The following is a 13,271-nucleotide window of genomic DNA, read 5'->3' on the forward strand; positions in this document are numbered from 1 at the left end:
TGCCGCAGCTTCACAATACATGGCCATTGCCAATTGAAGAGCTGAGTATGGTTTCGCCCGATGAATCTCAGCTCAGTCGAGCTGCGCGCTATGCCGTTCCTTTCGGCCTGCTGCTCATCCCCGTCTGGATGATTCGTGTCAACGCGGTTGTCCCGGAGCCATACCTCGATGAGGTCTTCCACGTTCCTCAGGCTCAGGCGTACTGGGCACATAAGTGGATGCAATGGGATCCCAAGCTTACTACCCCGCCAGGTTTGTATCTGTGGTCTTATGCGCTTTGCGCGGCGGTGCTTTTGCTTCGCGGTGAACCGACGAAGCTCACGACGGAGGTTCTACGTATGTCAAATGTTGCTTCCACTGCTATATTTCTTCCTTCGAGATTGCAGAGACTGCTGGATACAATTCAGAGAGTGACGAATGATCGAAATTTAAGCTCTTATTTGGGTCATACTGTGTTGAACATTTGCTTGTTCCCGCCTCTGTTCTTTTTCTCGGGTCTGTACTATACGGATATCCTTGCCCTCTTGGCTGTGGTTGAGGTATACAATTGGGATCTAAAGAGGGCTTCTGGTGGTATTTTACCGACTTTGGGCTTCTTGGTCTTTGGTCTTGCTGCCCTTGTCTGCCGGCAGACGAATATCTTTTGGGTCTCTGCCTTCCTTGGTGGACTTCAGGTTGTCCGCAATATTAGAACGGCGTCTTCTGCCTGCTCCTCGTCTAAGATTTCCAAGATTGTGAAGCAGGGAATGCAGCAGAATGAGCTCTATGATCCTCTCGTCTCGGAGGCTACTTTGGCCGGTGAGTTCATTTGACAGAGCATGTACGGCGTGTGAAAACTAACGTAGCAATTAGATTATTTCAAGACGATCATCTCATTTGCAGCTGTTGCTGTCAAGAAGCCTTCCGCTGTGCTCGTCTCTATTCTTCCTCATCTCATTGTCCTCGCGGCCTTTGGTGGATTTGTGGTTTGGAACAACGGAGTTGTCCTAGGTAAGCTACCATTGGTATGTACAGTATATGGAAGTACAGGCTAACATCAATGATAAGGTCACAAGGAGTTCCACACTGCTGGGATTCACTTGGCTCAGATGCTTTACATTTGGCCGTACTTTGCCTTCTTCTCATGGCCGCTTTTCGTCATCCCTCTGATCAATATACTTACCCCCAAAAAGTCTATCCCCGAGTCTCTGGACTTGGGCTGGCCAGCAAAGCAGAGAAAGCTTCCGTCGTACAAAGCAGTCCTGGCTGTGATTCCTCTTATGCTTGCCGTGGTTCATTTCAACACCATCGTGCACCCCTTCACCCTCGCTGATAACCGCCACTATGTCTTCTACGTTTTCCGCCTTCTTCTTAACATCCACCCGACAGTCAAGTACGCCGCAGTTCTGGTGTACTTCCTCTCTGGCTGGGCTGTGATTTCTGCCTTTGGATTCTCCACTCTATATGTGGCGCCCAAGTTGATGCGAGTCCCAGAGAAGCCTGCGCCAACTGCCCCTGCCCCTCCTGCACCCGCTCCGGCCCCTACCCCAGCACCAACTCCTGCACCAGCGGCCAAGCCCACCCAGCCCTCGCAGCCTCCCAAGGGAACAAAGAGGATCACCCGACCCAACCGCAAGCCTACCCCGAAACCCAAGCAGCAAGAGGAACAACCCAAGGCCAAACCCGTCGATCCAAATGACCCGGCAGTCATCGCCAAGGTTCAACAGTCCATCCTAGCACGCCAAAAGACCCAGCTCGAAGCACCGCGCGTCAGCTTCGTCCTCATCTGGCTCGCGGCAACAACCCTCTCCCTCGTAACCGCACCCCTGGTCGAGCCCCGCTACTTCATCATTCCCTGGGTGATGTGGCGTCTTCATCTCCCACCCTCGCCAGGCCTGCTCAAGTACCGAGTCACCCGTCCCCGCAAGGAAGAAGACAAGCGCGCTGCTGACTTCGTCGTTAACTCTCCCAAGTTCTTGGAGACAGTTTGGTTCTTGCTTATCAACCTGGTCACTGGGTATGTCTTCTTGTATAAGGGCTTTGAGTGGCCCCAGGAACCTGGTAAGATCCAGCGCTTTATGTGGTGATCTAGGCTTGCTTTGCTGAATCATAATGTGCTTTGATACTTTGGGCCGTCTGTATAATAGGAATATAAAATTTGTACTCATACTATCAATTTCATATACTTGCAGTTCTTTCTGCCTACCGTTGTAGTAGCTGATTTCCACAAGAACTTGATTTCTCAGATATAATTTTATGTTATTTAGATATCTAGTACGTACACTATATCGCCAAATTCAACTCCAAACTCCCCCATCTATCAAAAAGACATCAACCACCTAGCCCTATTCCAACAAACCCAGGAAGCCTACCCTCGATGCCCATGTAAAGACTGACCAAGAAACCCCGACATAGGCTCACAAATTGTCGATCCTACTAACCCGAAAATCAGTAAGTACCAATACCAACCTATATCATACATCGGGGAAATATGGATCTAACATAAAACATACCAGGAGAAACAGGAGCCATCACCGCCCAAACCTCGCGACAAGAACAATTAACACCCATGACATGTTCACATTTCGCCAGGGGACGGCCGGCTCTCGGGATTCGTTTCATTGGTCGGTCGTAGTGGGTGCATTTTGTTGATCTGTGGCCGCGGATGCAGGAGGAGCTTTGTGTTTTCGTTAGATGGTGACTTGAATGAAGGAGAGGGAAAAAGTTAGATGGTCTTACCAGGACCATTTATCGCCTTTGGAATCGAATGGCATTTTATGGTTTATGTAATTTTGTTTGGGATTGATTTATATGTGGATGTAGAAGAAAACGTAAGACGGGGAATAGTGAATTTGGATAGCTCAATCGAAGTGCAACAAGATCAATTTGAGGACTCGTAAACCCGGGATAGTAGAGTGAAACGAATATGCGCAAATGTGCTCAAATGCGCGGGGGATTGGATCGACGTGATCTGCACGGATCTACGAGGAGTGCTCTGTACAGTACAGTTCAGCTATGGCTACAGCTACATTCAGCTGGAAGAGAAAATATCAAATGTACTTCATGATGGTGTCAATTAGGAATTGGAAGTTTTCTTTCCACTCCCCATAAAGCAAGTCAAACCCCAGACTCCATCGCTTTTTAAGTCAGAAACAAAAAGCCTCATCTTAATCTTAACTCCATTCCAAATCATAGGTATCATGGCCCGGGTACAAAGCACAAGCATGCACAGAGCAGGGCAAACTTATCGAAAGCAGACGCCGAAGGAAAGCAAGCGCGATGGTCTTAAAGTTGCAAGTCTTCCACGCTGCCGGATCGCTTGGCTGTGGGGATGGCACTGTCGGGCAAGGAAAGGGCTGACATTGTGCGTAGGTTCTTGGGGCGGGAGATGTCTTCGGTCTTTGTGCAGATCCAGGTTGATGCGTACATGTTCACACTGGGATGTATTAGTTTCTGTGATAGAGCGGAAGGTTGGAGATTGGAACTTGTTACTAACCGGTCAATGCATGTGCCTGGGAAGCGGGCTCCCACGCGACGTGCGGAGAACCCGTTCTCTTCGAAATGCTTGATGTACCACGGGTCGATACTTGCTGAGCGGAGGAGAATGCGGCCGTCCTTCTTCAATGCGTGGTTGAATGTGCGGGCCTGGGCTGGGGCTGCATCTCCGTCGGGGTCAAACCAGTCCATCGAGTCCATGACCACGGCGATGGTAAGAGTTCCTGGGGTAATGCGGTTGATAACCTCGTTGATCTCATCAGTGTGAATACGAAGACCGTCGAATGCACCAGGCGTAGAAAGCTTGACATGTGCCTGAGGAGACAGGTAGGTAGGGTGGCATCTATCACAATTAGCAAAAATCCACAAAGCAGATTGAAATCTACATACCTCCGAGAGAATTTGCCCTGAACACAGAGGAAGTAGAAGTAGTTGTCGTTGCTGATGAGAGTATCGTTGACAACAGGGTCGAGTGTGTTGACAACATACTCCCAAATCGACTGACCACTGACATCCTTTCCAACCTTCATATCCTCAGTCAAGCCATTGCGACGGAAGAAGTCATCCACAATCATGTTTCGCTGGTTGCGAGGCACACCAGCAGCCTTCCAGGCAAACCACTCGGTGCTGACAATAGCCCAGTGCAGAGGCCGGCTCATGAGAACACGGCGAATGCGGGGCCAAATTTCGCGTTGCTCGGCGAGAGTTTGCGCTTCACACATTTTCTTAACTTCACCCTGTAGCCCGAAGATGTTGAAGAGCCAGCGCACCATGCGAATTGCGTGACGGGAACCACCAGTCTCGTAAAGACCGTGGCCGGAGGTGGAAGTGAAGGTGTGAGTATGCTCGAGCCAATACTGGAAAGCCTGGCTGGAGAGATGGGGACTGAGCTTGGAAATGAGGAGCTCACGGAATTGTGCGTGCTTGCCCTCGCCAAAGATCTTCCACATATCCCGGTGACCAAGGGCTGTGTAGCTGGCAACCTTGAGTTCAAGAAGATGGTTCTGGTTGGGGTTCAAGTCCACTGCGTGCACACGACGGGGACCCTTCTGTAGGTAATCGAGGATGTTATCACCGGCACTTGTGATGGCCAGAATGACATCGTCTTTGCCAATGTTCAAAAGTCGGTGGTCAACTCGGGGGTCTTCCCAGGTGAATGCGTAAATGTACTCGTTCTGGAACTGGGTGTGCTTGGGAAGCATGTCGTTGTAGTGGATGCGGTAGTGCTGGTTCTGGTAGAATGAAGATGGCAGTGGCAGGTTTGCGCTCAAGTTAATGACTGCAGACTCATAAGCCTTCGACCGGATCTCCTGTGAGCTGCTCACAACTGCCTGGTCCATTTCTTGTTTGTGGTTGGCGGGCAGCAGGTAGGGAGACTCAGTGAAGGATGCATCCAGCTTCTCAATTGACTGACTCGAAGGAGTAGCTTGGATTTCCTTGGGGCAACCAACGAAGATATAGTATGGGATACCACCAAGGAGGTAGTTCCGTTCGCTAGCGGAGATCACGGTTCCGAACTTGTATTCCAGGTAGTCACGACGAGCGGCCTCGAGGCTGACGCGGTCAAAGTCAAACCAGGCTCTCCAGAAAACACGTCCGAGCCAGTTGACATGACGATTAAAGGCACCACCGGTGTAGTTGCGGCAGGAAACATCCACGATGCTTTGAACTGTATTGGGGTCAGCATCCAGGTTGTGATCTCTTGCGAAAATGTGCTTACCATAGAAGTCACAGACACCAAGAATACCAGTCGACTTCAGGCGGGAAGTCAACGAGTCGACAACACTGTAGTAATCTGCAATAGTCAATATCCTGAATTTGCCCGTGGTCCCATTGGCACTGACCAGGAATCATGGAGAGACTGTAGCTCATAGTAACCAGGTCGACACCATCATTTGCATTTGTAGACCGCGGATCGACAACCCTGTCCGGAAGTCGGAAAGACCGAGCATCCTGGCATAGAACAGTGACATTCTTCCACCCAAGACGCTCAAACCGCTGACGAGCAACTTCACAGAGAGACGGAGAGAGATCGACCAAGTAAACTTGCTCGAAGAACTTATCCACGGGAAGAAAAGTAGCCATGGCTTCAATGTTGTATCTGCTGCGAGTCAGCTTGCGGTCTCTAAAGCCGTGGTCAATCTGCCTACCCAGTACCACCACCAACCTAGAACATGTCAGCCACAAATACCAATCAGGTCCATCCAATTCAACACTCACATCCACCCAGACAGCCTTCCCAGCCTTGACATCCTTGCTTCCAACCTTGTACTTTAACTGCGCAGCAACAAGACCGAGCATGTCCTCACGACCACAGAGCAGACGACGACGGGTAGCATCGTACACGGCAGCCTGCACCAAGTCAGTCACCAGTCACCAGCCACCAGTCACCACCAGTATAACCAGCCAATCCAAACACACCTGAGTCTTGTAAAAGCTCTCCAAAGCATCCTGCTGATCCCCAGCCTTCTTATCATGGGGTTTAATAAAATTGGCCCAAATAAACTTGAGGTACGGACCAGCCCAAGTATTAGCGACCTTGACCTGCGCCTGCGAAACAAAGAGAACGAGAGCCACAAGGGCAAAGACGGAAAAGGCCGCCGTGGCAATGTAAACGTGCATCCAATCCATTCTGCAATCTGCAAGGAGCGTTACAAAGACAAGAAAAGAAAGCGAGACGGCATGCATTCATATACAAGAACACCGAGCACGAGATCGGAGCGCGCGTGCCACATCACGAGGGAGAGAAAGGGCTGTGTCCTCCTATCACGGAGACACATGGGTGGGGGAGGGAGTGAGCGTAGAGCATTGAGAGGGGGGGAGGGGCATGGGCAGGTACAAGGGACTTGGGGGTGAGGTGCAGTGACGGTAGTGTCGTGAGGTAGAGGGTACAAGTACATGATCGACGGATTCAGAATAGCCCCTCGACTATGTCCGTCTCATAGTAGTACTGTTGGTAGAGTATAGTATGGAGTGAGAGTAATGTAGTGTTAGTATAACTTTAAGCACATTTGGGTTCCTGCAGTAGTCTCAGATCAGCCACTCACAGACCCGCCCGTTACCATGTGCTGCTTGGCACCTCCCCGTTGGGCTCGTGGGGGCTATGACGGGCCCCGATAGGCTGTGCTGGTGCTTAACTCCCAGGGTCTACGGGCGCCAATCATGTCCCCGTGTGCCGGCACATTGGGGGTTCCCCGGACTTGATGGGGTCCTGGAACCATAAGGCCGGGCTAATTGGGGATCTTTGGCCTATCCCATTTTTGGTATATGGCTTCTCATGGCCTCTATGGGCGGTGGCTCGGGATCCTTATCTTTCAGCTCATTTAGAATTCTAGATATTGAATTGGTTCTTTTGTTAGAGGTAATCGCGGCTAGGTTTCTCTATATAGAACCTCGACTCCCTACAGTGGAACACAAGCCCCAATTCTCGTTTTGTAGCCATTGAACGCGTAGCAAGGTCGTTATACTATATCGCTACAGCTATCTACCCCTCATCGAGCCCCGCCATACCATATAAAGATCAACAATATCGGAGACTCTCGGTTGGAAGAGGATCCACCCTATATGTTGGCGATCAACGTGCACGGCACCCACTCAGTGCTCTATGTACGTGCATGCTGCTACGATACGGCTCAGCCGTCGTCTCAAATATCCATTTGACTTTTGACTCGAATAGTTGATCCTCCGAGGGTCTTCCGGGAAAAGCACAAGGAAGATATGTCCAAAATCGGCTGTGGCGTTGCTTAACTCTATAGTGAACGTTCCGTCCGTGTGGTTCGAGCGTCGAGTCCCGAGGTATGAATCGGTTACACGGCAGGGATAGTGAATGGGTTGGAATTATCAAGGAAGAACTTGGGAGAAAATACCTGAGTCGGTAGAGTCTGGCGGGAACTACTTCCTACACACGTACCGCCAATCAATTCAAGTTGTAGAGTCAAGCATTGGGCAATATCAATGTCAATGTACATGTACGATGAAAAGCTTAGAACTTGTTCAATTGAATGCGCGAAACGCCTTTTTTCCTCATTGCTCAGACGCCGGACCCAGAAATTTAGATGGTTCAAGAATCAATGTTCAGGAAAAGATCCATTATACATAACCAAATACCGCTCAACCCTACTCGTCATCGCTCATATGAGTATCCCCAACCGGCTTATCGGCATCCTCGTGCTCGATTGGTTGCTCCTCTTCCACGATGGTAGGTTCAGGCGGCATTTGACTCGCGAACTTAGGATCGACCTGCAGGCGGTGCGTGGCACGCTTGTAGATCTCTTGCTCGTCGGGATCGCGGACCGTAACGTGCATCTGGTCGACTTGCTCCTCGGGCTCTTCTTGCTGGGTGGATGTAGGTGCCAGACCAGCCTGGGCGATGGTACGGGCACGTTCGGGTTTGAGACGGGCCTTGCCGATGATGGGGTAGTAGTAAGCGGCCAATTGTCTGGTATCGCCATCTTTGGGCTTGAAGAGGGTCATTGCGATGTCTTTCTGTTCGTTGTTGAAGGTCTGGGCACTTGTTGCATAGGTTTTGGCACGATCGTAGCGGTGGTATTTGTTGCCGTCGGCTTCGTGGGTGTAGAGTTCTGGGTCGTGTCGGTCTGGATGTGTCAAGCTCATGCTTGTGTGGATCTTCTTGAGGGCATCGGCCTTCTCGGGTAGGAATAGGCGGTAGTCGAAGGGTACTGGGCCAGGGTGAGGGTAGATATTAGGGTTCGTCTCGTGAAGAGCCACCTTGGACTCGTGCTCGTGAACAATACGTTGCTCGGGTGCTGCTGGACTCAGCAGGCCGACCTCCATGCGCTTGTCCCGCTTGCCTGCGACGGCTGCCACAGGCGCCTTGTCGAACTTGAATTGAAGGAAACCGCCTGGCTCGGGGAAACCTTCTAGGTCAGGCATGACAGGGAAGAAGCCGACTGGCTTAAGCTTGGGGTTATCAGGGTGTACTGGGTTTGCCCAGGCATCTACCTCCGCCTTGGTGGGAGGAAGGCCTCGGACGCGATCCTCAGTATCCTCTCCAGTGTGCTTGCTCTGCGGGTAGGCAATATCGAATCCTTTTGTGATGAACTTCTTGACGTGCTTAGGGTCATCGACCGAAGGCTTTCCTTTCTTAGTGGGCCGTGATTGCGCTTTGGCGGGCGCAGCGGCGCCGGCCCCAGCGGTGCGGTCGACGGAGATATGCTGTGTGCGGCGAAGGAAGCTAACATTGGTATTCTTTTGGACGGGGTTTCGGAGTTGTTCGATGCTCATAAGGAGTGGGAGATCAGCAGGGTCGATAGGCTGAGGGTTTTCGGGGGCCATGATAGCTATACAGACATGTTAGTCCCAGTCATGCGATTGAATAAACGTTCGGTTTGCACATACCACTCTCATCGCCCAAGTGTAAGCCCGGAATACCAACCAGGTCAATGGGCATTCCGCCTTCAGCATCGACATCGATATTGGGCTCCTCGCGACGCGCCAAGTTTGATGCAAATCCGGGTGTGAGGAAGCGGCTCAAGCCCTCGTGCGGGATATCGAGGAACTTGGGGGGCATATCCGGAGGAGGGAGGTCATTGCGATAGCGCAGTGAGGCAATGTAGTCCTGGTGGAAGCTCCCAGAGGACTGTCCATCTTTAGACTTGGACATCCTGTCGTCCGATGCGGTTTTGTAGAAAGGGACTGTTGGGAGATCAGCAACTCTGTATCAGCTGGAGGGTGCAAACGTAGGCTCACCGAAGTCGATTAAACAATTGCCGTTTTATTTGAGCCGGGTTGCGAACCGTAACCCAATGCTGAATTATCAATGGAGTGTAAGCTCGGTCCGAGTCGATCTCGAGGCGTCGTCGCAAACCTACGGTGTCCGTACGGGACTGGAGTAACAGCTGTGGGGGACCAGAAGTCGAGGTATAACACCCTAGAGGACCGTAAGTGCAAATGTCCGCAAGAAGGCCTTTCTTCGAACTGCGACAGCTGGAGGCGGGTTGAATCAATTGAAGCTGGACATTGCAGAGCGGACTACGGCCGCCAGAGAATCATTATTTTGCCGACTTCTACCGCCTCCATACTATGCACGTTTGAACGGTCATCTCATGTAGGAACGAAGTTCGTGCGTTTTTCGTGCGGTACTAATTATGCTATGTTTGTCTATTTGTAGATAACTTCACATTTTGTGTGGTGCACTCGCTATTAAGTGAGAATCATGTATATCCGTGCACACTCTCTGATCAAAATACTCCATTGCGTTAGAAAATATCGGAACCCCTTTTGATAATAACCAAAAATGTAAAACTCCCATCGCCACCGCCAGCTTCTCATAATAGCATCACAAAGCCAAAGTCCACAATCAATAAGCCCACATACACTTGTAAGCCATCAACCGGGGCCCAAGTCGATCATACTCCAATCGCCCGATCCAGCTGTCGTTTGTGGCGTTCAACTTGCCAAAAATGCTGGCACCTTTCCAAACAACAACCTGGGGGTCCAAATCTCGAGGCGGTGTTCCAATCATGATCTCCTTGGCGAAGCCAGGACGGAGAGCTTGCAGGCGCTCTTCCAGGAACAAGTGGAATCCAGCTGTCAGACTGCCGCCGCCGACTACCATTATACCGCCGATGAAGTCGCGCATCTTCTTCTCGTCGGAACGAGCGGCGTGTGCGATAGATGTCAGGATGGCGTTGTCCAGGGCGAAGACTGGCATGATATCATCCCGTTCTTCCACGGCTGGGGGACGAGGAGTCTGTGATGGAGCTGCCGCGGGTGTGCTTATTCCGCCTGCCTGGGGAGTTCCCGTGTTCTCGGGAACAGGAGAGCCGGCAACGGAAGACCGGGGAGTACCCTCGAGCTCTTGAAGCTTGCTAACGGCAGTGGGATGCTGGGGCCGGCTAGGTGTAGCTTGAACATCAGCTGAGTTAGATTCTCCATTGGTCTTGGGCAAGGGAGGAGCAATAGCTGTCAAGATTTCTGACTGGGCAGCAGAAGTAGGATCGTTTGATTGTCCATCGTAGATATCAGCGGATCGGCCAATCAAAGTCCGTCGCCCATCAATCTTATGCTCGTTATCGAAGATACTGGGCTCGAAGACACCCATTGGTGCAAGGTGAACTTCGTCAAAGGCCTTGAATGAGTACTTTCGTGTATCTTGGCCCGCCACACGAAGGTGGAAGTCGAAGACTTGGGGAGAGACGCTCGCTTCATTCATAGTGCAGATGTTCTTCTTCAGCTCTTCGGCCAAAAGGAAGTCGTGTCTGCGCCGTAGGTTGATATCGGCATAGGGGAAGTGATCGTGCAGCATCATCTTGACAAAGGCTTCCGTCATGTCTTGACCGCCAAACTTCAAGTTGACCCGCGAGTTCTCAATGCACATGCCTTCTTCCACACAGCAGATGGAGGTCTTTTGTGCTCCAATGTCGACCACACAGGCTGAGGTGAAGCCGGCACCAAAGGTGGCTGCCAGACTTTCTTGAATGAAACACACCCGAGAAAATGCAAACTCCCGCATCAACATTTCGAGAACTTGGGTGACATAGGCCTTGTCGTAAAGGTCTGGGATGACGAATACACACGAGTATTGTGTCCAGTCCTTTTTACTGGTCAAGCCCAGTTGGTTCTGGATAGCGTCTTCCAGGATCAGTGAGATATCTAGAAAAAGCATCCTCTTGCTTTCATAGTCTTTCTCATTGCACCAGCCATTTTGGATTGGCCAGTAGAGCTTGTATCGAGGGCTCGATGCATCGGGGATTCTCAGCGCCGGCTGCCCAACAACATACTCTGGTGGAGGATTCGAGAGCTCGGTCCATTCGACACGCATTGGGTCGTTGTGTTCAGAGATAATCTCCGGTACTGTCCTGCGGTTGTAGTTCACCACCATTTCCTTGGAGTTAGGAAGCATCCGTCGCTTGTTCTGTCGCATATGGACCTTCAACTCTGCAGACATCCGGTTGAACTGAGAGGACCACTAGAGACGATGTTAGCTTTGAATTGAGAAAATGGCACCGAACATACCTCGGATCCAAAAGCCTTCTCTGGCTCTAGCTCGGACTCATCCTCGGCCTTGAACCTCTTCGGCTTGGGCTCTGCATAGTCTTCAGATTCGCTAGTCGCTGATTTCCGCGCAATCACCATGGGCACGGTTTTCGGTAGCGCATCACTCGCAAGTCCAATGCGGAGGTTCTGACTGCCCATGTGGATAACAATAACCTTGGAGCCAGCCATCTCAGCTGGTGTCTCCTCTGCATCCTCCATGTTGGCATCACCGTCTGCCTCGGTCTCGCCTTCCGCATTCTCAGGCTTGGCCATTGCCATGGCACGGTCGTGGTCCTTTGCCTTCTTGGTCATTCTCGTTCTAGCCTCCTCATTTTGCAGTCGGAAGGCCAGGTTCTGGTCGTCACGCTTCAGGTAGTCACTATAGAACATGCAGTCAGCATTGATGTTTTTGACTCCAGCGACGGGGGGAGTCCCTGATTATTGATCTCGACTGTACACATACGTGTAGTAGTTCTTCTGGTTGATCGCGGGAATCTGGGGCCAACTGGATAGTTCCATGTTGTTATCGGTGCGCTCCAGGCCTGTGAAGTCCATGTGTTAGTATTTAAATCAGATTAAAGTGTACTGATCACTTGTTCGATGAACCTACCCTCATCCCGAAGGGCCTTACCCGACTTCTTTCCGACCATGGCGTAAGTCCGGGGTCAATGTGAACGTGCGGCGAATCTAGGGAGTGCGCCGGGACTGTGATAGCGCGAAATCGCGAGTGTTGAAAATAGATAAAGCTGAAGAGTGCGTAGAGGTGATCAAAGAACCCGACAGACCTGAGAGGAGAAGGGACAATCGTCAGGTTTTCGATTGAGCTCAATCCCGCATCGTGATCTCCCCGATTGACCGCCCACCGCACAGGCCGACCCGTCTCTCTTTCATCTGAACTCGACAACTTAACTAGTTTCTCATATTCTCTACTTGACTTCATTCTCCGTTACCTCTTCTGTCAACCGAATACGCGCGCATACATCATGGGTGGCTCACTATCGCGCATGTGGTCCCTGCTCTGGTCCAAGAAGGAGATCCGCATTCTGATTCTAGGACTTGTACGTGGCGTCATAGTTCCTATGCGAGATAACGCGGGATGAATGGAAGCTGATGAACTCTCTCAATCATCCAGGACAACGCCGGAAAGACAACTCTGCTCTACAGACTCAAGGTGAGCCATTGAAACCCCGCCCATCTGAGGAACTTGGACGGCGCAATGGACACGAGGGACTCACAATGCGCGCTCACAGATTGGCGAAGTCGTCACTACGATACCCACGATCGGCTTCAACGTCGAGTCGGTCACATACAAGAATCTGAATCTCAATGTCTGGGTAGGTGATGCACAGCTACACGATCACCCAGTTCCCTACTGATACTGCGTCATAGGATCTTGGTGGCCAAACTTCCATTCGTCCATACTGGCGATGCTACTATGCCAACACAGCGGCTGTAGTGTTCGTCATCGACTCCACAGATATCGAGCGGCTAGGGACCGCGGCAGACGAACTAGCAGCCATGTTGAATGAGGAGGAACTCCACGATGCAGCGCTACTTGTGTTTGCCAACAAGCAAGATCAGCCTGGTGCCAAGGGTGCGGGCGAGATTTCAGAGGCTTTGAAGCTGGGAGAATTGCGGGATCGGAACTGGAGCATTGTCGCGTGCTCTGCTATTGATGGCAAGGGTATTAATGAGGGAATGGATTGGCTGGTGGTATGTTTCGTTTCATGGATATCTCTCTTGCCCCAAGCTAATGTTTTTACAGCAAACAATCCAGTCGGAGAACGCATAAAGGTCTG

The 13,271-nt window shown here is 51.2% G+C and overlaps 4 protein-coding genes across 4 annotated transcripts; 2 read left to right on the forward strand and 2 right to left on the reverse strand.

Annotated features, from left to right (window-relative positions):
* Positions 1-47: 47 nt before the first annotated feature.
* Positions 48-2,066, forward strand: alg10 (dolichyl-P-Glc:Glc(2)Man(9)GlcNAc(2)-PP-dolichol alpha-1,2- glucosyltransferase; the record flags this gene model as incomplete). The annotated part of the gene is made up of 3 exons (XM_058458398.1): positions 48-798; positions 853-990; positions 1,048-2,066. 3 exons carry the CDS (start codon positions 48-50, stop codon positions 2,064-2,066), a joined length of 1,908 nt encoding a protein of 635 aa, XP_058324620.1.
* A 1,198-nt stretch (positions 2,067-3,264) lies between these two features.
* N7508_000314 (class I SAM-dependent methyltransferase) lies at positions 3,265-6,105 on the reverse strand (the record flags this gene model as incomplete). The annotated part of the gene is made up of 8 exons (XM_058458399.1): positions 3,265-3,415; positions 3,476-3,817; positions 3,865-5,143; positions 5,195-5,269; positions 5,319-5,575; positions 5,625-5,641; positions 5,695-5,826; positions 5,896-6,105. The coding sequence occupies 8 exons, from the start codon at positions 6,103-6,105 to the stop codon at positions 3,265-3,267; spliced, it is 2,463 nt and encodes an 820-aa protein (XP_058324621.1).
* A 1,485-nt stretch (positions 6,106-7,590) lies between these two features.
* Positions 7,591-12,122, reverse strand: N7508_000315 (uncharacterized protein; the record flags this gene model as incomplete). The annotated part of the gene is made up of 6 exons (XM_058458400.1): positions 7,591-8,774; positions 8,833-9,129; positions 9,811-11,404; positions 11,452-11,851; positions 11,936-12,014; positions 12,083-12,122. 6 exons carry the CDS (start codon positions 12,120-12,122, stop codon positions 7,591-7,593), a joined length of 3,594 nt encoding a protein of 1,197 aa, XP_058324622.1.
* Positions 12,123-12,455: 333 nt separating this feature from the next.
* Positions 12,456-13,264, forward strand: N7508_000316 (ADP-ribosylation factor family protein; the record flags this gene model as incomplete). The annotated part of the gene is made up of 5 exons (XM_058458401.1): positions 12,456-12,530; positions 12,605-12,643; positions 12,723-12,806; positions 12,862-13,185; positions 13,238-13,264. 5 exons carry the CDS (start codon positions 12,456-12,458, stop codon positions 13,262-13,264), a joined length of 549 nt encoding a protein of 182 aa, XP_058324623.1.
* Between the last annotated feature and the right edge of the window lie 7 nt (positions 13,265-13,271).

The sequence above is a fragment of the Penicillium antarcticum genome, assembly GCF_028974205.1.
Source record: "Penicillium antarcticum strain IBT 31339 chromosome Unknown utg000001l_segment0_segment0, whole genome shotgun sequence".
In the NCBI taxonomy this organism is placed as follows: domain Eukaryota; kingdom Fungi; phylum Ascomycota; class Eurotiomycetes; order Eurotiales; family Aspergillaceae; genus Penicillium; species Penicillium antarcticum.